The following is a 26,334-nucleotide window of genomic DNA, read 5'->3' as shown; positions in this document are numbered from 1 at the left end:
ATATAAAGGCAAAAGACCAGGTGTAGTATAAACATTTTAATGTAGAGGCCAGAGACAGACGCTATGGTACTATGGCTATGGTACTACTTGGGATGCCAGCATCCCACATTAGAGTTCCAGGTTCAAGTTCCAGCTACTCTGCTTTAATTCGAATTCCTGCTTAATGCCATCCTGGGAGGCAGAAGATGCTGGCTTGAGTGCTTGTGTCCTTGCCACCCACATGGGCGAACCAAATGGAGTCCTGGGCTCCTGGCTTCAGCCTGGTCCAGCCCTGGCTATTGTGGGCATTTAGGGAGTGATATAGCAAATGGAAGATCTCTCCCTATCTGCCTCCCTCTTGCTTTGCCTTTCAAATAAATAAATAAATTATGTAGAGTCCACAGCACTTGACCTTATTTGCCTTAAAGCAAACTTAGTTCTCTTCATAGCAGCTAGGCATTTAAATGGGCATATTAAAAATATTGTTTATGTACTTTTTGTGTGACCTGAGCTCGTTCGCAAGCTTTTCTTAGCTTCCAACACACACTACACTGTATGAACAGTGATGATCATATTCAATTCTATTTAAACCTCATGTCAAGGAGGATGACCGGTGAGATCTATATGGAAGTTCAAAAATGATTTTATTGCAAACATTGTGGAAATATGAATGAAGATTCTGGGCATACCTTAGTAGAGAATTTTAGAATCTCCAGGATTCTAACGTATAAAATACTGAAGTACGCGGTATTTAATGTAGCAGCAGTTCTCAAATAATAGTAGTTTCTTTTATTCACTATGCTTCACATTATTTCTATGAAACAAACAGTAAAAATAAAAATCCCAGAATTGCTTTGACTTTTAGGGCTTAGAGAAAAAGATCATCCTAATCATAAACTCTTTCTCCGTAGGAAATGCTGTTGAGATTCCTGTTGGTTTGTCCATACACACCCTTAAAATTGCTGATGATTATCATAGGTGATTAATCCATTATTTAAGATACATTATATAGGAAATACATGTGTATGTCAACAGTTAACAATAATGTTTCTTTCAACATATGATTTTAAATGTAAATGGTTTCTTCTCGCCTAAGTGAGGCTATTGATTTACTTGGAAGAACTTTTCCATGATTTGCAGGATAGGAAAATCCCCAAGCTAGTTTATATGAACTTAGATTACTCAAGTATGATCATATTAACAAGGTTAACTGGACAGCAACCCAGAATTAAGATAATCAACCAAGTTAGTGCCTAATTTCCTACATTAGAATAAGTGTGCTTTAATAGTGACAGAGGGTAGCTGAACGATAATGCCCTGTTTTGAAACTATGGTCATCACAAAGAGAAGAACAAGCTACCTAACAGACCGCTTTCTATAAGGAAAATGTTCCAATGAATCCTGACAAAATAGGACATGCTAATATTTGTCTGGGGAACAGAAGGTCACACTTGTTGTTGCACAGTGAAAATTCGATTGATTTCTGTTGACTTTTAAAAGTCTAGTGGAAGACAATGTGACTATTGTGCTTCTGAAAAAAATTTCATACTGACTCCAGGTAAAGAGTTAAACCTATCACATAGGTAAGTTCACGGAGATAAAGGTGTTAACATGAGAATTTATTGTGATTGTTTGTTTTGCATTTACACACGTAATAGTTAGATCATAAAGGAGGACCAAAAGTCAGATCATTCATTTTTACCTAATATGCAGCAACTGTTCATTTCAGGAGGGTGACATTTTACCTTCCTGTATGTTATGGAAAGAAGCCGATTACAACAAGCAAGATTCATCCAACTATTCATCATGACAAAAATTCTAATGTCAATAGTCTAACTTTCGGGATAAAGAGATCTTCCTGGAATGCTAACTCTTTTTCCACCAGTGATATATTCCTAAGGGGGAGGGAACTAGATCTGGCTTTCACAAAACTGGCTTTGTTGATAAAGTTAAAGTTTTCCCTGAAGTCCTTTCTTTTGAGGATTAAGACAAGGCCAAGGAGCCCCATGTAATCAGATCCAACACATAGTGCACGCCTTACAAATGTGTCTTCTCTGTGTTAGGTCTCAAACTATCATTGAAAGAAAAATCATTTTCAGAAATAGTTTAGACTTTGGGATAGATGCTCTTAATTCTGGAAACTGTAGTGTTTATCTGATTGCTGTATTTTCCTTTTACCAACTTGACTCTACAAATCAATGATCAGTCTCCTGTATTCATCAGCTAGCGAGAGAAGTATTTGTTCTCAGAAAAGCTAAACTATTAAGTTAGGACATAAAGAAAAGCTTTTGTTCAAAACATTTTTAAGGAAACATGCAAAGAATCCTGATTAGGTCATGTTTTACTTCAGCAATAAGTAACTTCTCAGAGCTTCCCTGGAAAACCATCTAAAAGTCAGCAGCCCTAGTTTGCTGTATTTTTTGTGTGTTTCAGTGTCCTAGAGATGCGCGTTTGCAGTTTTCAATGAATGTTAAGACACGGAAATAATTATGACCTGTCATAATTTTATTCTCATTGCCAAAGAAAGGCCACAGAAATGGAAGGTGCACCCAGGTCTTTGGTTGGTTTTTGGCCTGGAACAAATTCAAACTAGACAGTGTCATAGGACAGTGCCAAGTAAAGGTTAAAATCCAGATGCAGCTGTTTATATAGAAACTAACGTAATAAGAGGCTGCTGCTCTCCTATGAGCAAGTAAAAAAACAAAACAAAGAACCCCAGTATTTAGAAATCTTTTTCATGCTCCTAGAAAGATTTCTCTGCTGTGGAAAACAAATGGGTATCATAGTTTAACGGAAAAAATATAGTAATATTTTTGGTCACAAAATACAAAGCATCAGAATGATGGGACTAGACCAATGTCTTGGATTAAAACCTTGTAAGGGGGGCCGGCACTGCGGCATAGTGGGCTAAGTCTCTGCCTGCATTGCTGGCATCCCATATGGGTGTTAGTTCTAGTCCCAGCTGCTCTTCTTCTGATTCAGCTCTCTGCTATGGCCTGGGAAAGTAGAAGTATGGCCTGGCAGTAGAAGATGGCCTGAGTGCTTGGGCCCCTGTATCTGCGTGGGAGTCCTGGAAGAAGCTCCTGACTCCTGGCTTTGGATTGGCTCAGCTCTGGCTGTTGTGGCCATCTAGGGAGTGAACCAGAGGATGGAAGACCTTTGTCTCTGTCTCTATCTCTGTCTCTGTCTGTGACCCTGCTTCTCAAATAAATAAATAAAATCTTAAAAAAAATCTTAAAAAAAAAGAAATCTTCTAATACCTTTTCATTAGACTTAGAGCAAAATCTAAAGTCCTTGCTAGGACCTAAGTCTTATACCCTCTCTCCCCAAACCTCTGCCCAACCTAATCTCTTATCATTCACACTTGTTAACTGAGCCCTAGTCGTAAAACTGGCTTTCTTGCTGTTCCTTGAATATGTTTAACTCATTTCCATATTAGAGCTTTATACTTGCTATGTCTTTGACATTCGCTTCTCAGATCAGTGTTCTCTTACTAGAGGTCTTTTTATATCTCTGATGCTCTCTATCTCATTAGTGCTGCTTGATTTTTTTTTAAAGTTTATTTATTTTTCATCTACTTGAAAGGCAGAGTGGAACAGAAAGAGGGAGAAGCAGAAAGACAGACAGATAGACACACACACGGAGACAGAGACAGAAAGATATTCCATTTGTTGGTTCACTCTCCAAATGCTCCCAAGAGCCAGGGCTGGGCCAGGCCAAAGCTGGCAGCCAGAGAATCCATCTGGTCTCCCACATGGTGGCAAGGACCCAAGCACCTGAGGTACCACCTGCTGCCTGCCAGGTGCATTAGCGGGGAGCTAGATGGGGCACGGAGTAGCTGGGATCCAAGCTGGCGCTCCAGTATGGGACGCAGGTGTCCCAAGCAATGGCTTAACCCACTGGGCCACAATGCCTCCTCTGCTGCATTTTCCTTCAACACGTAAGCCTTATCTGTAAGTGCATACTTTATTTTTATCACTTATTTTTCTCTTTTCCTCTGTAGGGTAGCTGAGGCTGTCTTTCTTATTTACTCTAGGTACCCAGCGTGCACACAAACAGTGCTAACTTCTAGTGGATTCTCAACAAACACATCAGTGAAAGTCACCGCAGTGGGCCAGGAATGCAGACCCTCACCAGGTGATATTGCTGCTCGCTGAGGTCATGACTGAGGTCACTGAGTGGGATTCTACCACGCTGGGATCGGGGTCCACCATGGCTTTGTTTTCATGCTTGGCTTGTGGTGGAGAGGGCTGGGCGTGGCTGCTCCTCTCCTGCTTTACGTGGTGGCTCAGAGCTTCAAGACAGTAAGGCAGGAGCCACTAGCCCTACAGTTTAGGTCTGGAACTGCCACAGCATCCTTCCCCTGTATTCTGTGGTCACATCAGTCACAGGCCAGTCCAGGATCAAGAGAGGAGTATAAAAGCAGTTTCAGGGGCTGCCACTGTGGCACGGTGGGCTAAGCCTCCACCTGTGGCATCCCAAATGGGCGCCTGTTCTAGTCCCAGCTGCTCTTCTTCCCATCTGGTTCTCTGCTATGGCAGGAAGCAGTTCTTAGGCCCCTGCACCCTCCTGGGAGACCTGGAAGAAGCTCCTGGCTCCTGGCTTTGGATCAACCAAAGGATGGAAGACCTTTCTCTCTGTCTCTCCCTCTGTCTGTAATATTTCTACCTCTCAAGTAAATAAAATCCTAAAAACAAAACAAAACAAAACAAAACAAAACAAAAAAACACAGCATATGCAGCCATGTTTAATGTGGCACATTTCTGAGATGGAGTATTTTCAAGTAAATAAGTAAATATTCCTATAGGAAATCAATTAACAAATTCACTTAAGCATCTTTCAGGAAGTATAGGCTTCAGAGTAAAGTCTCACTACATTCAAAGAAGGCTTCAATGTGCTAAAAAGATAAGAAAGTTAAAAATAATGCAATGTCTTTCATTTGTGTCTGCAGCCGCCACTGCACTGCCGTCACTCTCTTAACTCCAGCGCCGCCGCCTCTTGCTCGCCAAGCTCCAGCCAAAGGAGAAGGGGGGTAAGTAAGGAGATCTTTATACCACGGAAGACTTTATACAGAACAGTCTGCAAATCGATTGGTGGGAAAGCACCCAGGAAACAATTGGCTACAAAAGCCACTCACAAGAGTGCTCCCTCTGCTGGAGAGGTGAAGAAACCTCATCGTCACAGCTCGGTACTGTGGCACTTCGTGAAGTTAGACGTTATAAGAAGCCCATTGGGCCGGCGCCGCGGCTCACTAGGCTAATCCTCCACCTTGAGGCGCTGGCACACCAGGTTCTAGTCCCGGTCAGGGCGCCGGATTCTGTCCCGGTTGCCCCTCTTCCAGGCCAGCTCTCTGCTGTGGCCAGGGAGTGCAGTGGAGGATGGCCCAAGTGCTTGGGCCCTGCACCCCATGGGAGACCAGGAGAAGCACCTGGCTCCTGGCTTCGGATCAGCGTGATGCGCCGGCTGCAGCGTGCTGGCCGTGGCAGCCATTGGAGGGTGAACCAATGGCAAAAGGAAGACCTTTCTCTCTGTCTCTCTCTCTCTCACTGTCCACTCTGCCTGTCAAAAAAAAAAAAAAAAAAAAATCCATTGAGCTTCCTATTTGCAAACTCCCCTTCCATTGTCTGGTGCAAGAAACTGCTCAGGACTTCAAAACAGATCTGAGCTTCCAGAGCGCAGCTACTGGTGCTATGCAGGAGGCAAGTGAGGCCTATCTGGTTGGCCTTTTTGAAGACACCAGCCTGTGTCTATCCATGCCAAACGAGTAACAATTATGCCAAAAGACATCCAGCTAGCCTGTCACATACGTGGAGAATGTGCTTAAGAATCCACTGTGACAGGAAACATTTCATTCTCAAAATAATTTTTTTCTCTTCTTCCTGTTATTGGTAGTTCTGAACATTAGAATTTTTTTCCATGGGGTCAAATGGTACCTAAGTATATGTTTGCAAATGGAAAAATAGGGGACAGAAATCAGGTATTGGCAATTTTTCCATCTTAATTTGTGTGTGAATTTTTAATATAAATGCAGGGACATATAAAGTATTAATGCCAGTCAAAATGTTTCAGTGAACAAGTTTCAGCAGTTCAACTTCATAACAATTGTAAATAAACCTGTTAAATTTTTCTGGACAATGCCAGCATTTGGATTTTTTTTTAAAAAGAAGTAAATTTCTTACTGGTGAAAAAAATAGTACAATGTAAAAGATGTACAACTTCATATATATGTGTGTATATCTATATCTTATTTACTCATTGATTTACAGGTTCAGGACCTCTGGAATTACAGGCAAAAATTTGTGTGTGTGTCTGCTATGTACATTTTTCTGGGAAGTGGACTCATAGTTTCTATGGATTTTTTTTTTAAAGATTTATTTATTTATTGAAAGGCAGGGTTACAGAGAGGCAGAGGCAGAGAAAGAGTTCCTTCTTCTACCCTCTGGTTCACTCCCCAAATGGCCCACATGAGTGCAGGGGTCCAAGGACTTGGGCCATCTTCTACTGCTTTCCCAGGCCATAGCAGAGAGCTGGATTGGAAGTGGTGCAGCCAGGTCTCGAACCGGCACCCATATGGGACGCTGGCACTGCAGGCAGCAGCTTTATCCATTATGCCACAACACTGGCCCCAGTTTCCATTGATTTTTTTAAAAAATATTTATTTAATTATGTGAAAGGCAGAGAGAGAGAGAGAGAGAGATCTTCCATCTGCTGGCCCACTCCCCAGGCTGTAGAAGAGCTGGATCAGAAGTGGAGCAGCAGGGACTGGAACCAGTCCCTATATGGCATGCTGGCACTGCAGGTGGTAGCTTTACCGGTTATGCCACATCACCCCTTCCATTGATTTTGCAAAGCATCTAATGACTCCCCTTTTGTGAACCAAATGTTTCCGTAAGCAAAACCATGGAGTAGATAACTATCTCCCTTTAAAACATCAGCATTGTGTGATAATAATAATCATGTCTTAAAAACGAACGATTTCTTCTGCTTGCATGCCAGGAACAGTTCCGTAACAGCCCTATGAAGTAGTACTGTTCTTATTTTGCAGTCGAGGCACAGACACTTGCCTAAGGTCACCGAGCTAGCCCGTGGTGGGGCCAGGAACCTAGCAAACGGCCTCAGAGCGCACTGTGCAGCCAGGCCCTGTTCCTGAGTCACAGCTGGTAAATTTTAAGTCTTCAGTGTCAACGTGGAGATGAAATGAGCTACAGTCGGAGAGCACAGAGCTGCATGTCTGGCACACACCGCAGTAGGTGTGTTTAAACACCACAAGCTCACAGTGCCCAACCTTTGTTGTATTCTAGAAGGCTCTGCCATCTATCAGTGTAGAGATACTGGGATCACCAAGTGCAAGACCCAAGGAATAGAAAGTTTAAGGTCAAAGCTGGAGATACTGTTTTCTCCACAAAACTCTTCATGGTCTCGTATTCTCTCTTAAAATTGAATGCAAATGTTGCATTCTATTCCACGATTCAGGGACTTCTCTGTGACTGTGACTTCCTGGATCATAGTTTTTCTACGGAGACACACCTTTTCTAAGCCTTGCCCCCCCCCCCCCCCCAAGATTTATTTGAGGGAGAGGGAGAGAGCAGCATCCGCTGGTGCACTTTCCAAATGGCCGCCAACAGCTAGAGGGGGCCGCGACGAAGCGGGAACTCCATGGGGGGCCCCTTGTACCTGGACCACCATTGGCTGCTTTCTCTGGTGCATGAGCAAGGAGCGGGATCAGAAAAGGAGCAGCCAGGATTCGAATCCGAGGTCTGGTTCGGAATGCGGGCCCCAGACCACAGCCCTGTGGGGGCCATGGCGGAGTGGCTCAGGTTTGGGAATTAGGAAGCCAAGATGTCCAACACCTTGGGTCTGTAACAACATTGACCCCTTAACTTGTTTGCTCATCAACGGGCAGGACTGTGGTGATGGATGAGTCACTGTCTGAGTTGTACAATATATAAAGATCACCCTTAGGCTCGCGTCTTTCACACTGTTCGTATCCTCTTATTAGCAGGTGAAGAAAGCCGATCAGGTGGGTCAAACGTGAAGAGAAGCGCAGATCAGGGTAACCCGTGTTTGGTGAGATTCTTGTTTCAGGATAGTTGCATGTACCACATGCAACGTACACCTCGCCTGTGGATCTTACCGCCCGTAGAGCTAAAAACTTTGGAAAGCTACTGGAGGGCGGTGTCCCCTCCAGACGTGTAACTGGGAGGAACCTGGGTTTCCGATGTACCACGTGGGTGCCCGGGCCGAACGCCGACGACGCAAAGCTACGCCCCTCAGCCCGGTCCCGCAGTTCCCCGCGAGGACAGCCTCCGGGGCGGCACCTGGGCCCACGTTGCACCTCCCGCCTCCGGGCGGGGCCGAGGGGAAGCGCGCGTCTCGTGACGTCATCACCGCGCGCTGCTGCCGCCGCTTCTTCCACTTCGCGGGAGAAGTTGTTGGCGCGAATGGATCCCGAGACCCGATAACGGATTCCCCAGACGGCCAGCACGCCCAGCCGCCCGCCCGCGCCTTAGTCCTGGGGCGGCGATGGTGAGCCCCTGGGGGAGGTCGTGCGGCTGGAGGGCTCGGGAGGCCTTGGCAGGCCGGGTGTGGACGGGGCATTCGTGGTATGCGGAGCGGGGGAGGACGGCGATGGGGAGCCGAGGCGCAGAGGGGCCACCCACCCGGCACGGGGCGCACGGCTTTCGCGGGTCCGCGGACTGCAGCCCGTGCTGCTAGGGCGCAGGGATTTGAGTGCAACGCGGCACTTTCCCTCCCCACCCCCCACCTCTACTTTTGGGGGAAGGGAGGAAGGAGGAGAGTAATGATGGTGGCTTGGGAATGCAGCTGTGAAGTTTTCTTCCTGTTAAGCGTTGCCCCACACCTCAGTGTGAGTCCTTCCCAGGAAGCCGATTTCCAGGTGTGGCTCCTAAGGAAGAAGAATGTAACAACCTTTCCTTTCTCTTGAATCAGCTGTGTCAGGCCTTCAGCTTTGATTCTTGAGAACTCCACCAAGCGCCCGTCTCGGTCTTTTGGAGACCGGGGGTGCGTGGAGAAGGTATTTTACTTAGATGAGCTCATAGGAGTCCAAGAGATCCCACGGTTGGTTTACCAGAAAGCCGATTTACAGGGAGGAGAAGCAGGTGTAATGTATTTGACAGCTGTCATCCCTCGTCACCTGGTGTTGAGATCTTTAAAGAACGTGCAGAATCTCAGTGTGTCGTTCTGGATAAGCATTCACACGAGTTGATGGGGAAAACATGCAGCTGCAAAACACATTCGTGAGAACATGGCAACATGTGAAGTATTTTTAATTTAAGACAATTTAAGATGTTCCATTAAGCCAGAAGATAGTTAATGATCAGCTATAATTTTTTTTTTCGTTCTCCAACTTGTCAGAATGACAGCATTCCAGGGGGAAAGTGTTTTATGCCACATTGGGAAACCTTGCACCTTTTTGTATTTCTTCTCAAAAAACGATAAAATAATGATGACAGTAGACACCCTCCCTGTCCGAGCGACTTCAGGTCAGTGTGAGCCAGGTGCTTTATCTGCTCTTTCAGCCCACACCGGTAGAGTTTTGCAGATGGTAGAGGCATTTTGTTGAGTGTTGAGGTTTGTCATACAACCACTACGGTGATCATAGTGAGAGCCTAGGTATTTCTGACCACTACATTACACTGCCTCTCTAAAATGGTCCTCATTGCATTTTGGAGTTCAGGCACTATGGTATTGTGGGAACTTGGTGAGATGTGACATCTTGAAGGTGAAGAGGGGGTGGATGGTTTTAGTATAATAGTTCATAGTACTGTAGCATTATAATTTAGTTTAGTACTTAACGTCTGGGCAGGTAAGTAGTTCTTTGAGCCTGTTTTCTTACCTGAAAGAGGAGGTAAATGCTACTGGCCTTAAGGGATTGTTTTGACAATGCAGCAAGTATATAATATATGTAAAACTTCCATTCTAGGGCATGGCATATAGCAGATATTACACAACTAGTCAACCAACAATAATGAACTTTCTCAAAATGAACTCTTTGGAAAGTCAAATAGAGTTTAAGGAATATGATCGGTGCTTCTTGTGTTGTCAGTTATGAGCAGTGGGTTAAATGGTCAGCTTTTGAGCTGTCAGGTACATTTAATTTCAATCCATTCTTTAGTACTCCTATTCGTGGTGCAGGTGAAAAATGAATCTGAAAATTCAGATCAAATAGGTCAGTTTTTTTTTTTTTTTTAAAGATTTATTTGAAAACCAGAGTTACAGAGAGGCAGAGGCAGAGAGAGAGAGAAAGGTCTTCCATCTGCTGGTTCACTCCCCAAGTGGCCGCAATGGCCAGAGTCCGACTGGTCAGGAGCCTCCTCAGAATCTCCCACTTGGGAACAGGGGCCCAAGGCCATAGCAAAGAGCTGTATTGGAAGTGGAGCAGTGGAGACTTGGACTGGCGCCCACATGGGGCACTGCCGCATCTTATGCTACAGCGCTAGCCCCAGTGGGTCAGTTTTACCATTTATTAATGAGAAAAGGCTCAAAGTAGATAAGAGTTTTGGACTACATTGGTATTTAATTTAGCCCTCCAGACTCAAATACAAACATTAGCAAAAATCGAGACTAAAATTTGTATTCAAGAGTTTATAAGCACCTGTGTACAAGTTTTATTATAGGACAGTGGTAACCTCTGGGTTGTAGTTCCTTTGATAAATGTGGTGAGTGGTATGCAAATTTTTGTCCAGAGGAGTACATATGGGTACATGCACACCGTTTTAGGGGATTTACCTATTTTCTGAAGCCCAACTGTGGATGAAACATAACATCTCTTGCCCAGAGAACTGCATGTTTTTCAAATAGTTCTCAATTAAAAGTAAATGAATATAATACTTATAAAATAATTACTCAGTAAATGAATAAAATACTGTATGCACACAATAGAATATTCTGCAACCATTAGGAAACTGAGAAATGTTAATGCTGTGATATGAAATAATTATCAAGATATAAAATCTTTCTGTAAAGTCATACAAGGAGCTAGCTGATAACATTTGTTGCCTCCAGACATGGGAAGTATGTGTTTGAGAGACATGGTAGGAAGGGATACATTTTCCTCTTGTGAATTTTGAACTGTGTGAATATATTATTGGGGTGGGCATTTGGTGCAACACTTAAGATGCCACTTGGGATGCCTGAAACTCATGTTGGAGTGTCTGGATTTGAGTCTCAGCTCTACATCCAATTCTAGCGTCCTGCTAATGCACACCCTGGGATGCTGCAGGTGATGGCTTAAGTAGGGTCTTCCACATTGGAGACCCTGATTGAGTTGCTGGCTCATGGCTGCAGCCTGGCCCAGCCCCAACAGTTGTAGGCGTTTAGGGTGTGAACCAGCTAATGGAAGATCTCTCTCCATATGTCTCTGTCTCTCTGCCATTCAAATTAAAACTATTAATAAAGAACATATTAGCTATTAAAGGATAGAAAATTAAAAACAAAAGGAATGAAAAAGAAGGCATGTAAACAATTTGAATTGCTGTGATATTCGCTCAAAGTGTCAAACCTGAGAAATGGCCATTTTGAAAAAGTCAGTGTATACAGTGAATTTCCTGATAGAATTCTTGAAAGTATGTGTAAGGTTGTGTAAAACCTTCATTAGACTTAAGAGCCAGCTTTTTGAGCAACTGTCATGTCAGTCTAAATACATTATAATTTGAGCTGCTTCATTGCCCTGCCCTGTGTGGTGTGCTTCACATCACGGTTCACTGTGTGAAATGCGTCCCTAGGAATGGTGCCATGACCCTGTTGCGATGTGGCTTTTACCACATAAACCAGTGTGGGCCTATAGGGCTCCTAGCTACCTCTCTTGATTTCATCAGTCTTTTGAGTGCCTTAGGCTGATTGTTTCTGTCTCAGGGCTTTTGTTCTTACTGTTTCCTCTCCCTGGAATAATCTTCTAGGTCCTTGCTTTCTCATCATTCAAGGCTTCTATTGTCTAACCCAAGGCCATAATATATACTTACGTTTTCCTTTAATGTTTTATGGTTTTAGTTCTTACATTTATAACTTTTCACCATTTTCAGTTAATTTTTGGATAGGTGTGAAGTGCAGGAATCCACGTTGATTCTTTTCCTGTGATACCTAGTTGTCCCAGCACTATTTTTCAAAAAGACTTTTTTTTTTTAAATTGAAATGGCAAAGTTGTCAAAGTAAATGTGAAGAATTTTTTTTTCTGGGACTTTCAGTTCTAATCCATGGCTCTATACGTCTGTTCTAATGCCAGCAATATACAGTCTTTATACTGTGACTTTATACTAAATTTTTATCTTCTGAAAAAGATTGATTAATTTGAAAGTCAGGGAGAGAGCTCATCAGCACTCTTCCATCTGCTGGTTCACTTCCCAGCTGGCCACTTTAGCTAGTGCTGTGCCGGGCCAGGCCGAAGCCAGGAGCTGCTTCAGATCTCTCATGTGGGTGGCAGGGGCCCAAACACTTGCCCATCTTCTGCTTTTCCCAGGCCATTAGCAGGGATCTAGATTGGAGGTGGAGCAGCTGGGACTTGAACTGGTGCCCATATGGGATGCTGGCATTGCAGGCAGTGGCCTTACCTGCTACATCACATGCTAGCCCTTGTTATTTTTATATATATATATATATATATATATATATATATATATAGACAGGCAGAGTTAGAAACAGAGAGAAAGGTCTTCCTTCTGTTGGTTCACCCTGCAAATGGCCGCCACCGCTGGTGCGCTGTGGCCGGCGCACCGCACCGATCTGAAGCCAGGAGCCAGGTGCTTCCTCCTGGTCTCCCATGCGGGTGCAGGGCCCAAGCACTTGGGCCATCCTCCACTGCCTTCCTGGGCCACAGCAGAGAGCTGGACTGGAAGAGGAGCAACTGGACAGAATCCAGTGCCCCAAACCGGGACTAGAACCCGGGGTGCCGGCGCCGCAGGTGGAGGATTAGCCTAGTGAGCCTCGGCGCTGGCCCCTTGTAATAATTTTTTGAAATCAGAAAGTATGAGTCTTCAACTTTGTTCTTTTAAAAGTTGTTTTGGCTATTCCAGTCCCTTGAATTTCCATATGAATTTTAGATCGAGCAAAAATAACATCTCAGATTTTGATAGGGAATGTGTTGAGTCTGTAGATCAGTCTGGAGACTGTTGCCATCTTAACAATAGTAAGTCTTCTGATCCATGAATATGGTATGTGTTTCTATTTCTTTAGGTCTTTAATTTCTTTAAACAATATTTTTTAGTTTTCTGAGTATGGGTTTATCAGTTCACTTGTCAAAAATAGTCCTAAGTATTTTATTCTTTTTGATGATTTTTTTTATTTAAAAAATTTATTTGAGAGGCAGAGAGAGAGAGAGTGGTCCCATATACTTGTCTATTCCCCAGATGCTTGCAGTGGTTTGATCTGGTCTGTGCCAAAGCCAGGAATTTATTCCAGGTCTCCCAGGTGGGTGGTGAGAACTCAATCACTTGGGGCAGCAGTGCTACCTCCCTTTTGAAGTAGCAGGAAGGTGGAATTAGGAGCTGGCGCCAAGTGTTGAACCAGGCCAGGTACTCTGATGTGGAATGCAGTTGTCTTCACCAGTGCTTAACTGCCCGGCCCTGAAGATATTTTATATATGATTTTTAAAAAAATTTCACTTTTGGTTGCTTATTGCAAGAATATAGACATATTTTCTTTGTATATTGATCTCGTATCCTTACTGAGCAAATAGCTTTTTAGTGGCTTCCTTAAGATTTTCTATATGTAAGATTATTTCAACTATAAACAGTTTTTCTTTTTGTTCAATCTAATTGCCTTTTATTTTGTTTTCTTAACTAAAACTTTTTATTAGAAACATTACAGGAAGGGGCCGGCACCATGGCGCACTAGGGTTAATTCTTTGCCTGAGACGCTGGCATCCCATATGGGCGCAGGTTCTAGTCCCGGTTGCTCCTCTTCCAGTCCAGCTCTCTGCTGTGGCCCAGCGAAGGCAGTGGAGGATGGCCCAAGTGCTTGGGCCCTGCACCCGCATGGGAGACCAGGAGGAAGCACCTGGCTCCTGGCTTTGGATCGACGCAGTTCCGGCTGTGGCAGCCATTAGCGGAGTAAACCCAGTGGAAGGAAGACCTTTCTCTCTGTCTCTGTCTCACACTGTCTGTAACTCTACCTGTAAAAAAAAAAAAATTTACAGGAATAAATGCAAGTGCCAAGAACAGACTATTTTCCCTCATCTTCAGAGAAAAACCTCAAAATATAAGACCTTAAAATTTTATTTATTTATTTATGATTTATTTTATTTATTTGAAAGACAAAGTTACAGAGAGAGGTAGAGCCAGAGAGAGCCAGAGAACCAGAGAGAGAGAGAGAGGTCTTCTATCCGCTGGTTCACTCCCCAAATGGCCGCACTGGCCAGAGCTGAGCTGATCTGAAGCCAGGAGCCAGGAGCTTCTTCCGGGTCTCCCACACAGGTGCAGGGGCCCAAGGACTTGGGTCATCTTCCACTGCTTTCCCAGGCTATTGCAGAGAGCTGGATCAGAGGTAGAGCACCCATATGGGATGCCAGTGCTACAGGCTGGGGCTTTAACCTGCTGTGCCACATTGGCGGCCCCTCTTTATTTTTTTAAAGATTTATTTGAAAGAGTTCTGGGGCAGGGGGAAAGAGAGAAAGAGAGAGAGAGAGGTATCTTCTATCTTCTGGTTCTCTCTCGAGATGGCTGCAGTGGCCAGAGCTGGGCCAGGCTGAAGGCAGGAGTTTCGTCCGGGTCTCCCGTGTGGGTGCAGGGGCTCAGACACTTGGGCTGTTCTGTGCTGCTTTCCCAGGGCGTTAGCAGGGAGATGGATCAGAAGTGTAGCAGCTAGGACACAAACCATTGCCCATATGGCATGCCAGTGTTGTAGGAGGTCGCTTTACCTGTCCTACACAACAATTAGAGCCACAGTTACACAATTAGGGGCATGTTGGCCCTTATTTTATTTTTTTAAAGATTATTTATTGGGGCTGGCATTGTGGCACAATGAGTTAAGTTGCCACGTATGGTGCCAGCATCCCATATGAGCATCAGTTCAAGACCTAACCCCTTCGTGGCCTCTCACATAGGTGGCATGGGCCCAAGTACTTAGGCTATCTTCTGCTGCCTTACCAGGCACATTAGCCGGGAGCTGGATTGGAACCAGAGCAGCTTGGACTTAAATCGGTACCCCAGAATGCAGTGGCTTAACCTACTGCACCTCAGTGCTGGCCCCAAGACTTTAATATAATTTTACATAAATACTTAAAAATTGCCTCATAACTTTTCCCTTCTGTGCTGCCACCAGTTGTGTCATTTTATATTTTAGTCAGATACATAGTTTTGCTTTTTTGCTTGTGGTTTTAAAAATATTTTTTATTTGAAAGACAGAGGAACAGGACGGGGCGAGACAGGAGAGAGAGTGATTGATGTCTTTTGATCACTGGTTCACTCCCTGAATGCAGCCAGGAGCTCCATTTGGGTCTCCCACATGGTGACAGGGACTCATATACTTGTCCTAGGCGCTTTAGATCATTTTGAAAGTTCATTTCTTTGTGGGTTTAGAAGGATTTATTGCAAAGATAATTTTTATTTTTATTTTATTATTAAAAAAAGTTTATCCATTTTTGTCCATTAAAAGGCAGAACAACAAAGGGTGAGAGCGATCTTCCATCTGATGGTTCATTCTTTAAATGGCTATAATAGAAAGGGCTGGGCTGGGCTGAAGCTGTCACATTAGTGACAGGAGTCCAAGCACTTGAGCCATCACTTGCTGCTTCCCAGTATGCATTAGCAGGAAGCTGGATAAGAAGTTGAGTAACTGAGACTCAAACCAGGCACCCATATGGGATGTGGGCATTCATACAAGGCTTAACCTGCTGTGTCACAATGTCTAACTTCTTGGCTTGGTCACAGACTTAAAAATGCATGACTCATTCTTATTATTATTAATTTTTTTTTACAGGCAGAGTTAGACAGGTGAGAGAGAGAGACAGAGAGAAAGGTCTACCTTCTGTTGGTTCACTTCCCAAATGGCTGTGCACTGGACTTTCATGATCCTGTGGATCTGATAAAGCTGTATTTTCCACAGAAATACACACACACACACACAGACTCTCTCTCTCTCTCACTCACACACACACACACACACACACACACTCTGTGTGTAATCCTAGAGGTTTTCCTGGGAAGCCTACCAAGATCCCCAAGTTGAAAACTTTGGGTCCTCACACTCACACTGTGTGAGCTAACCCACATGCACTTCACGGCAGTCCCACTCACAGACACACAGATACCTCCCCAACCTTGGATCTCCAGTCCAGACCTTCTCTGAATCCACATCCACGTGCTGAAGAATCCTCCTGATGCATCTGCATCCAGATCCCCCAAAGGCACCTCCACATACAACAACCAAAGCTCAGTTCACCTTTTTGCTCAAACTGGCTGTGTGCCTTTATTCCCCGCTCCACAGAGCACCACCATTCACTGAGAACAGAAACACAGGCACTGTGCTTCCCCCTCATGCTGCCCTGCACCTGATCATCCCACCAGGCTATCCTCCAGACATGCTGTGCTCCCCCGTCTATTCCCTACTGCCACCACCCTGATTCAGGACGTATTTAACATACAGGACTTACTCTGTGCCATTTAACAAACATTTTTTAAATGCTTATTTTATTTTTTGTTATCTGAAGGGCAGATCAATAAGGAGAGAGAGAGAGAGAGAGTTTGTGTATTTCTGTGGAAAATACAGCTTTATCAGATCCACAGGATCATGAAAGTTCCTGGCATGATTAGTGAAAAATCACTTGCTTTGTTTCATCATCTCACAATTTGGCACTTTTTTTTTTTTTTTTTTTTTTTAAGATTTAGTTATCTTTTATTTGAAAGGCAAAGTTACAAGGAGAGAGAGAGTGATCATCTGTCCATCCACTGGTTCACTTCCTAAATGGCTGCTACCGCTGGAGCTGGGCTGATCTGAAGCCAGAAAACTAGGAACTTCTGAGTCTCCCACATGGGTGCAGGGGCCATTTTCTGCTGCTTTTCCTAGACACATCATCAGGGAGCTGGATTGGAAGTAGAGCAGCTGGGACTTCAATTGGTGCCCATATGGGATGCCAGCACTGCAGGTGGTGGCTTCGCCTGCTTCACCACAGCTCCTGCCGAAGTTTGGCAGATTTTAATATGCAATGGGCAACCTGATTCTAATACCTTCCTTCATTGGCATATAAGGATGTGCAAGGTTAGGGGCCACAAGAGTAGGGAACTGCTGTATAGTGCATGGCAAATGGTGTACTTTTCATAACTATTTGATGAGTGAATCAGTACAAATAAATTCCAATTCCAATAAAAAAAATCAGATGGTGAAGCTTGTAAAGCCCTTTTTGCATGTCTTTAAGTTATTAAAACATTTAATGACAATGACTAATGTCGCCTAGAGAATACATCATTATAGGTTTATTTTTTATTTGAACTTAATTTCTGTGTTCATTCAAGTGGTTTAAATTTGATTTTTTAAAAGATTTATTTATTTGAAAGGCAGAGATACAGAGAGAAGGAGAGAGAGATCATCCATCCGTTGTTTCAGTCCCCAAATGGCTGGGGCTGGGCCAGGCTGCACCCTGGAGACTGGAGCTTCTTCCAGGTCTCCAGTGTGGATGCAGGGGCCCAAGGCCTCCGGCCATCTCCTGCTTTCCCAGGCTCATTATCAGGGAGCAGGATTGGAAGTGGAACAATTAGGACTTAGGGAATGCTGATACTGCAGGTGGTAGCTTAACTTTCTACACCACAGCACCAGCCCCCCAAATTTGATTTTTTGACTCAGAAGTCAAGTTGTAAAAAAGTTGACTTCTGGATTCATAAAAACCATAATCAGATACATTCGCCAGGGTGAAAATGTCAGAATTCTGAAATAGAACTAAGATCAGGCCCCAGCAGTTACAAATGCTTCAGTTCCCACAGTTGTGCCGGTGTGAAAGGATAATGATCTTTAAAACCTAAATTAGGTACTTATTTCTGTTTTCTGTTTAATTTTGTGGGCTGGTTTGTATTTTTGGATCAGGTGCCTGAAAACTACTGTGATACAATGTTTCCTTGAGATGGTAGTAATACTCAATGATAGGCTGGCGCCGCGGCTCACTAGGCTAATCCTCCGCCTTGCGGCATCGGCACACCGGGTTCTAGTCCCAGTCGGAGCGCCGGATTCTGTCCCGGTTGCCCCTCTTCCAGGCCAGCTCTCTGCTGTGGCCAGGGAGTGCAGTGGAGGATGGCCCAAGTACTTGGGCCCTGCACCCCATGGGAGACCAGGAGGAAGTACCTGGCTCCTGCCATCGGATCAGCATGGTGCGCCGGCCGCGGCAGCCATTGGAGGGTGAACCAACGGCAAAGGAAGACCTTTCTCTCTCTCTCTCTCACTGTCCACTCTGCCTGTCAAAAAAAAAAAAAAAAAAAAAAAAAGACTCAATGATATGAAAGATTCTGATTTCAACATCTTACACTTCCTCCTTGACATAGCTAAGAATGGAAATGGGTTACTTCACTGTCAGGCGCAGCCTCTCACATAGACAGACTCAGCAGATTCTAGGCTGGGTAGGGAGACAGTTTCTAGTCCCCGTTTCTGTTCCCTTGCTGTACTTTATTTCATCTGTTCTTTATTTCCTGTGTTCTGCTTTGTTCTCTAATGACAGGAAGATTAAGAGCAGAGAGAATGAAAGCTTCCCTAGAACAGAGATCTTTGCCTATACTGTTTATCCCAAGCCCCAAGAATAGTTCTTGACCCGTATCAGGCTCTCAGTAAATATTTCTTAGTGGATAAATGAATAATTGCATGAAAGAAGTTAATGCACGTCCCTATAATTTGCCAGTGCTGGAACCTGTTAAACTATTGCAAAGATTTTTCAGACCACCCTTGAATTTCACTAGCTGTTGTGTCTTCCTCTGTGAGGTTCTTGAGCCCTGTGCTAGACTTTGCACTATCAGTAATATTGATTACATAAGCAGAGACATTTCTGATTTCTAAAGAAAAAAATTTCTTTGTCTGAAAACAAATTTTAAAGAAGATGAAATATCCTACTAAAATTCAAAATATTTTTTTGGGGGGCACAGTATTATAATATGACAAGAGATTAAAATGAATTATAGAAAATCAACTTTAATAATTTAACATAATTTAAATAATGGATAGTAAGTGTTACTTTATACCTTCTGAAAATTTTTTAAAGCAAAAAGTATTAGGTACAATCAGAACAAGCAATCGCAGTGAAAGATTATCTTAATACACAATCTTTAAACACAGATCTCCCATTAATTTCATTGTACATAATCAGGAGTCTCTTTCTTAGCCCAGATATGAAGGTCACTGGCCTTAGGAATAGCCATGTGTTCAACAAGTACTAATACTTGCTTTTCCAGGGGCTGCTGGCCCTGTACTTGAGGTTCATGGGAGAGAAGGTAGACAGGTCTGCTGTATGGAACTTACAGAAATGATCTCCTACCAAGAATCTCCTACTAAGAATTAGTTCAGGTCTAGCTCCTGAGGACTGTGCTCCTGGAGCTCTCCTAGCCTGGGATTAGCTCTGTTTTAGCCCTGAATTGCATTAAATTCTTTCTGTGCTAGTTTGTTTCCAGGTGGCTTTGTGAGGGCATTTGCTTCCTGGTGGAATGCTCACTTGGTGTGCTAAGTCTCTGGCACAGGGCCTGCCTGTAACTGTGCAGGGATCAGGTGTGTCAGGAGTAATGTGAAGGGGAAGACCACGTTGCTAATTGTAGGGTCTCGATGCTTTGAGTTACAGAAAAACCAAGGGGGCAGTCGGGGCAGGTGGAAACTGGCTGAAATTTGGAGTGGGAGGACCAGGTTGCATTCTGGAGGTCTTTGCTTTGCCACATCTATTCTCACGGGGATTCTGTGAGGGAACTGGTGTGGAGGGGGAACTGAAGGAGAGCGACTTGGAGTAATTCATCCAGGGGGCCCCCAGAAGTGGCAAAACTGACAAAAAGCCTGTTTGCCTGCTTCACTGTTCCCACTTACCTGCTCTGCAATGAAGATGCATTGTCTCCTCCTCTGGGCCTGTTGATCTGTTTACCTGAGAGGATCATGGAAAGATCTCACTGTCCAGCACTGTAGCGGGCCGCACTTACCGGTTGCCTCTGCTGAAACAAGTTGCAATTTGTGAAACTTCTTTGCCTCAATCTTTTGCCTTGTCTGAACTGACCTGTTTATTCAGTTACACTTTACAAAGAAGAAAGTAGAAAGACAGACGTATGTACTGGTCTCTATTGGTCACAGCTGCATTTCTTATGGAAGGGAAATGCTAGGGACAAAGTTTCTGCACATTTAAGATTTCGCTAAACGTTGCTGTGTTGTCCTCCGGAAAGGATCTAGCAGTGTAGAATGTGATCATCTGTTTCCCTACTGCCTTGGCAAATCTGAGTATCGTCAGTTTAACAATGAAAGTGAAATAACCAAGTTTGAATTTATCTGCTTGTTTGTGATGTTGAGCATCTTGTATTACATGTGTTGGTTGGCATTTGCATTTTACTTTAGATTTTACTTATTTTTCCCATTGGATTTTTTTTTTATTTATAGCAACTCTCATATAGTACACATATTGATATTTTAAGTTGATTGCATGTATTGTATCTTTTGGCATATTTGGTTTAATTTTTATGTTGTTAATTCAGTTTTTTTTTTTAATTTTTTTTATGGTGTTAGGTCTTATTGTTCTGCTCAGAAGGCCCTGCCCTTGCCAAGATTATAAAAGTACATTAAGAGTTTGTTCATATTTCTGCTCATATATTCAGCAGGAGTTATTCTGTGCAAGTCAGGAGGTATTTCGCTCCATTGTTTGGGAGTATGATTAGCGGCTTGGCTTGTTCTTCCGCATTTCGTGACATCTTTGAAGATGTGGAGTGCTAGACAGGGAATGTTAATCGGAAGAACAGGGTGAAGTCACACTCTGTGAATTAAAGGCAGACTGCTGACCTTTGCCTCCTACTTTATCCCTGTGACAGCTGCTCACACTGGGTACCGTCCTAAACAGGTGGGAGTCGAATGGCTTATGTTCCAATGAAGTCTCTTCTAAAACTTGAGGTTTTTGGTGTACACTGAGTGAGAGCAGGATGCTGAAATTTCTTTAACTCTTGGGCAGCCATCAGAGGATGAGGAGGGTGGGGGTGAAGGGTAGGATAAAGAGAAAGGAAAAGAAAGGGAATGTGCGTGGGAAGGAAAGACACTGGCAATGCTGAGGAGTGGCCAGGTTGTTTTTTTTTTAAAGTCACTGTGTATTTTTTAAGATTTATTTATTTATTTGAAAGGTAGAGATATAGGGAGAGAGTGAGAGAAGAGACAGAGAAGAGAGATCTTCCATCTGCTGGTTCACTCCCCAGATGGCCACAATGGCTGGGGCTGGGCCTGGGCCTGGCTGAAGCCAGGAGCCAGGAGTTTTTTCCAAGCCTCCCATGTGAGCTCAAGGACCCAAGGACTCGGCCATCTTCTGATGCTTTCCCTGCACATTCGCAGGGAGCTGGATTGGAAGTGGAGCAGCTGGGACATGAACTGGTGCCCATATGGTGGCTGTAGGTGGTCGCTTAACCTGCTGTGCCACAGCAACGGTCCTCTGTGTAGATTTGTGTTCAGAAGAATGGAAGAGCTCACCATTACCAACAGTTCTATTCCCTGAACTGTATCACGTTTTCTTTCCCTCTGTGGTTTTAAGCTTTTGTGGTCTGGAAACAGCTTGAAAACCTTAACTTGCTTTAACCGGCTTATTAACCTACAGTTCCGGTGTTTCTGAGGAGTATGCACACTGTGTCTGTTTCTCTTTCTCTGTGTGTATGTGTTCAGTCACCGCTGTTAGAAGAGTCACTGTAATTTCAAAAGAGAAACTGATGTGAAACTCTCATTTCCTCTAGAAGCAATGAAGCAAGTCAGCCTCAAATTCGATTCTGTGCAAATCATAGGGAAGACTGTGTGCTTCTTTATTGTCCTTCTCTTGGTTTGCACCTGACACAATGTCTTAGTTTTACAGCCAAGGTATATATACATTCTGTAAGGAGTGGTTCTTAGGCTTAGGCTTAATTAGTATGTTTGTAACTTCTGGAGCAAGGCAAATTACAAGAGGATACAAAACTCAGGAACCGTTTACCTTTTTTTTTTTTTTTTTTTTTTTTTAATTTTTCATGCCTGGGTACCTGTTTATCTGCTTTGCTTATTGGCCTAACCACAAAGGAGTGTGTGTGTGTAGCAACTTTTGTCTGATTTTTTTAAAAAGATTTATTCATTTAAAAAATTTATTTATTTATGTGAAAGGCACAGTTTCAGAGAGAAAGAGAGAGGGAGAGACAGAGAGAGAGAGATCTTCCAACTGATGGTTCAATCCCCATATGGCTGCAACAGCTAGGGCTGGGCTAATCCAAAGCCAGGAGTCAGGAACTTCTTCCAGGCCTCCCATGTGGGTAGCATGGGCCCAAGCACTTGGACCATCTTTTGCTGTTTTTCCTAGGCACGTTAACAGGGAGCTGGATTGGAAATAGAGCAGCTGGGATACAAACTGGCACCCATAACGGATGCTGGCACTGCAGGCAGTGGCGTTACCCACTGTGCTACAATGCTAGCTCCTACAAACCACTTTTGTAGTCATTTCTGTCATACAATAAGGAGAGGTGGATTTGGAGTGGTAAAAAACATTGAAAATTCAGGATTCTAAACAACAAGAATGAGAAGGAGGAAAATAATACAACTGCTTTGTGAACCCAGTTCTTCACCTTCCCGATGGGAATACAGAAACAGATACAGTAACTTGTTCAAAGGTCATACAGATAGAAAGCACTGGAACACAGATGCAAACTAAGACTTTTGATTATAAGATTTGTTCCCTTTTCTCTACATCAGTTTCCTCAAAACTGAATTCTAGAATGGTAGGGAAAAATAAAAGCATAAGAAAAATTAGTGATTCAAATGTAAATTGCACTGTAAATATTTCAATATGATTAATTTGAACCCTGTAGTTTAACATAGGGAAGAGCCATTAGTGTATCATAATAGCATCTGCTGTTGTTTGGATATAGTTTGAGTGTGTTCCCTAAAGGTTTGTGTGTTGGAAGCTTGATTCTCTGTGGTGATGAGGGTGCTGAGACCTTTAAGATGTGGAGCCTAATGGGAGGCAGCTGGGGATGCTGTTCTCAGAAAGGATTAAGTAGTTCTTAGGGGACTCCAGTTAATGCTTAAGAGACGATTGTTAAACAAGAGCAAGACTGGCTACTACAGTAGCTAGCTTCCTTGATGCCATGTGATCTCTTCCCCTGCACATGAGCCCACCCTGGTATACTGCCTGCCATGGGATGGAACTTAGGAGCCCTCACCTGAGGCCAGATCAATGGGGCCACCCTGTCTTGGACTTTTCAGCTAAATAAACCTCTTGTCTTTATAAAATTCTCAGCCTCAGATATATTTAATTATTGATTGATTTTATTTGTTTGAAAAGCAGAGCGACAGAGACACAGGTTTATCACTTGCTGATTCATTCCCCAAATGCCTACAACAGCTGGAGCTGTGCTGGTTGAAGCTGGTAACCCAGAACTCAATCCATGTCCCCCATTCAGGTTGCATGGACCTAACCACTTGAGCTGTTACCTCCTGCCTCCCAGGGTATGCATTAGCAGAAAGCTGGAATTGAAAGCAGCACCAGATTTGAACCGAGGCAGTCTGTTGGCATGCAGGTTTAACTTCCTCTGCCAAATGCCTGCCCCCTCAGATATTTTGGTGTAACAATGGGAAACGAAGGCAGACTCAGTTTTCTCTTCAGCATTTAGAAAACTTGTGTGAAAAATAATTTTGGGATTCTTAGTTATTAAGATAAGAGTTGTGAAAATAATTTTCTAAAACTGAAATTACTGGGAGTAAATCCCATGGATAAGGGTTATTTTTGTTGGTTTTGGGGTAGAGTTTTTTATTAATTTTTTTAAGGAACACAAATTTCATATGTACAACTTTGGGAATATAGTTCTTTCCTCCATACCCACCCTCCCACCTCTTCTCATCCTCCCTCTCCCCTTCTCAGTCCCATTGTCTGTTAAGATTCATTTTCAGTTAACTTTGTACGCAGAATATCAACTCTATACTAAAATTTCAATAATTTGCACACACACACACAAACTGAAAACAAGTATCACAGTCAAATCTCATAATACAACTCATTGAAGACAGGTCCTGAATGGGAAGTTAGCGTACAGTGACTCCTGTTGTTAATTTAACAATCTGTGTTTTTTTTTTTTTTTTTTTTTTTGGCTGGCAGAGTTAGTGAGAGAGACAGACAGAGAAAGGTCTTCTTTCCTTTGGTTCACCCCCCAAATGGCCGCTATGGCCAGCGTGCTGCGCCGATCTGAAGCCAGGAGCCAGGTGCTTCCTCCTGGTCTCCCATGAGGGTGCAGGGCCCAAGCACTTGGGCCATCTTCCACTGCCTTCCTGGGCCACAGCAGAGAGCTGGACTGGAAGAGGAGCAACCGGGACAGAACCGGCGCCCCAACTGGGACTAGAACCCGGAGTGCTGGCACCGCAAGCAGAGGATTAGCCTAGTGAGGCACGGCGCTGGCCCAATCTTTTTTTTTTTTTTTTTTAAAGATTTATTTATTGCCGGCGCCGCGGCTCACTAGGCTAATCCTCCGCCTAGCGGCGCCGGCACACCGGGTTCTAGTCCCGGTTGGGGCGCCGGATTCTGTCCCGGTTGCCCCTCTTCCAGGCCAGCTCTCTGCTGTGGCCAGGGAGTGCAGTGGAGGATGGCCCAGGTGCTTGGGCCCTGCACCCCATGAGAGACCAGGAAAAGCACCTGGCTCCTGGCTCCTGCCATCGGATCAGCACGGTGCGCCAGCCGCAGCGCGCCAGCCGTGGCGGCCATTGGAGGGTGAACCAACGGCAAAGGAAGACCTTTCTCTCTGTCTCTCTCTCACTGTCCACTCTGCCTGTCAAAAAAAAAAAAAAGATTTATTTATTTATTTGAAAGTCAGAGTTATACAGAGAGAGAGACAGAGAGACAAAGAGGTCTTCCATCCGATGGTTCACTCCCCAATTGGCTGCAACAGGCGGAGCTGTGCTGATCCGAAGCCAGGAGCTTTTTCCAGGTCTCCCATGTGGGTGCAGGGGCCCAAGACTTGGGCCATCTTCTTACTGCTTTCCCAGGCCATAGCAGAGAGCTGGATCAGAGGAGGAGCAGCTGGGACTAGAACTGGTACCTATATGGGTTGCCGGTGCTTCAGGCCAGGGTGTTAACCTGCTGTACCACAGCACCAGCTGCAACAATTAACACTTCTGTATGACGTCAGTGACTACCTGAGGCTCTTGACATGAGCAGCCTAAGCTATGGAAGCCTTTGAATCCACAAACTCCATCAGTATTTAGACAAGGCCATATGCAAAGTGGAAGTTCTCTCTTCCTTTTAGAGAAAAGTATATCTTTCTTTGATGGCCACTTCTTTCCATTGGGATCTCTCACAGAGATCCTTCATGTAGAACATTTTTTGCCACAGTGTCTTGGCTTTCCATGCCTGAAATGCTCTCATGGGCTTTTCAGCCAGACCAGGAAGCCTTAAGGGCTGATTCTGATGTCAGAGTGCTACTTAAAGCAGTTGACATTCTGTGAGTCTGCTTTGTGGACTTCTTTCATGTTGGAGCATTCCCTCATTTTTAATTCTGTTTATTATAATAAGGATCATATTCTTCAACTCTGTATTCTCACCAACTGTGCCTGGGCTAATGGGAAGTATATGTGTATGATGATCAGTCAGTACTCACTGCTTGCTCTTTCACAATTGTGTTACCATTAGCATACATATCCTTTGCTTATTTTTGCACTATTTTTGGCCAGTTTTGAAACGTAATATTTTTCATGTGGTAAATTATTTTTAAAAAGATTATTTGAATGACAGATTGATCTTGCCTTGCCTGATTCACTCCCCAAATGCCTGTGACATCTGGAGCAGAGCCTGGCCAAAATCAGGATTTAGGACCTCAATCTGAGCCTCCCACATGGGTGACAGAGAACCAAGTACTTGAGTCATTACTTTCTGCTTCCCAGGGTGTGATTAGCAGGAAGCCATAATAAGGAGCAGAGCTGGGACTTAAATGCAGCCACTCTAATATGGGATGTAGTATCTCAAGTGGAAAAGTAGTATTAATATTTTATTTATGTATTTATTTGATAGGCAGAGTTACAGAGAGGCAGAGAGAGGTCTTCCATCCGCTGTCTGGTTCACTCCCCAGTTGGCCGCAATGGTCAGAGTTGCGCAAATCTGAAGCCAAGAGCCAGGAGCTTCTTCCGGGTCTCCCAGCTGCAGGGCCCAAGGACTTGGGCCATCTTTCACAGCTTTCCCAGGCCATAGCAGAAAGCTGAATTGGAAGT

At 44.0% G+C, this 26,334-nt stretch overlaps 1 protein-coding gene across 2 annotated transcripts in view; it reads left to right on the top strand.

Moving 5' to 3' along the window:
* The first annotated feature begins 8,208 nt into the window (after window positions 1-8,208).
* RFC1 (replication factor C subunit 1) overlaps window positions 8,209-26,334 on the top strand; it is an 83,689-nt gene continuing 65,563 nt past the window's right edge. Inside the window, exon 1 of one of the 2 annotated variants that reach the window (XM_051842456.2) lies at window positions 8,209-8,505. In XM_051842456.2, the coding sequence (XP_051698416.2) occupies window positions 8,503-8,505 (3 nt within the window). In that variant the 5' untranslated portion in view covers window positions 8,209-8,502. The remainder of the gene's footprint in view (window positions 8,506-26,334) is intronic. The other variant, XM_070068123.1, reaches the window with a different exon arrangement.

The sequence above is a fragment of the Oryctolagus cuniculus genome, chromosome 2 (assembly GCF_964237555.1).
Source record: "Oryctolagus cuniculus chromosome 2, mOryCun1.1, whole genome shotgun sequence".
In the NCBI taxonomy this organism is placed as follows: Eukaryota; Metazoa; Chordata; class Mammalia; order Lagomorpha; family Leporidae; genus Oryctolagus; species Oryctolagus cuniculus.
Note: the sequence above shows the minus strand (reverse complement) of the source record. Positions and strands in the feature narration are given on the sequence as shown.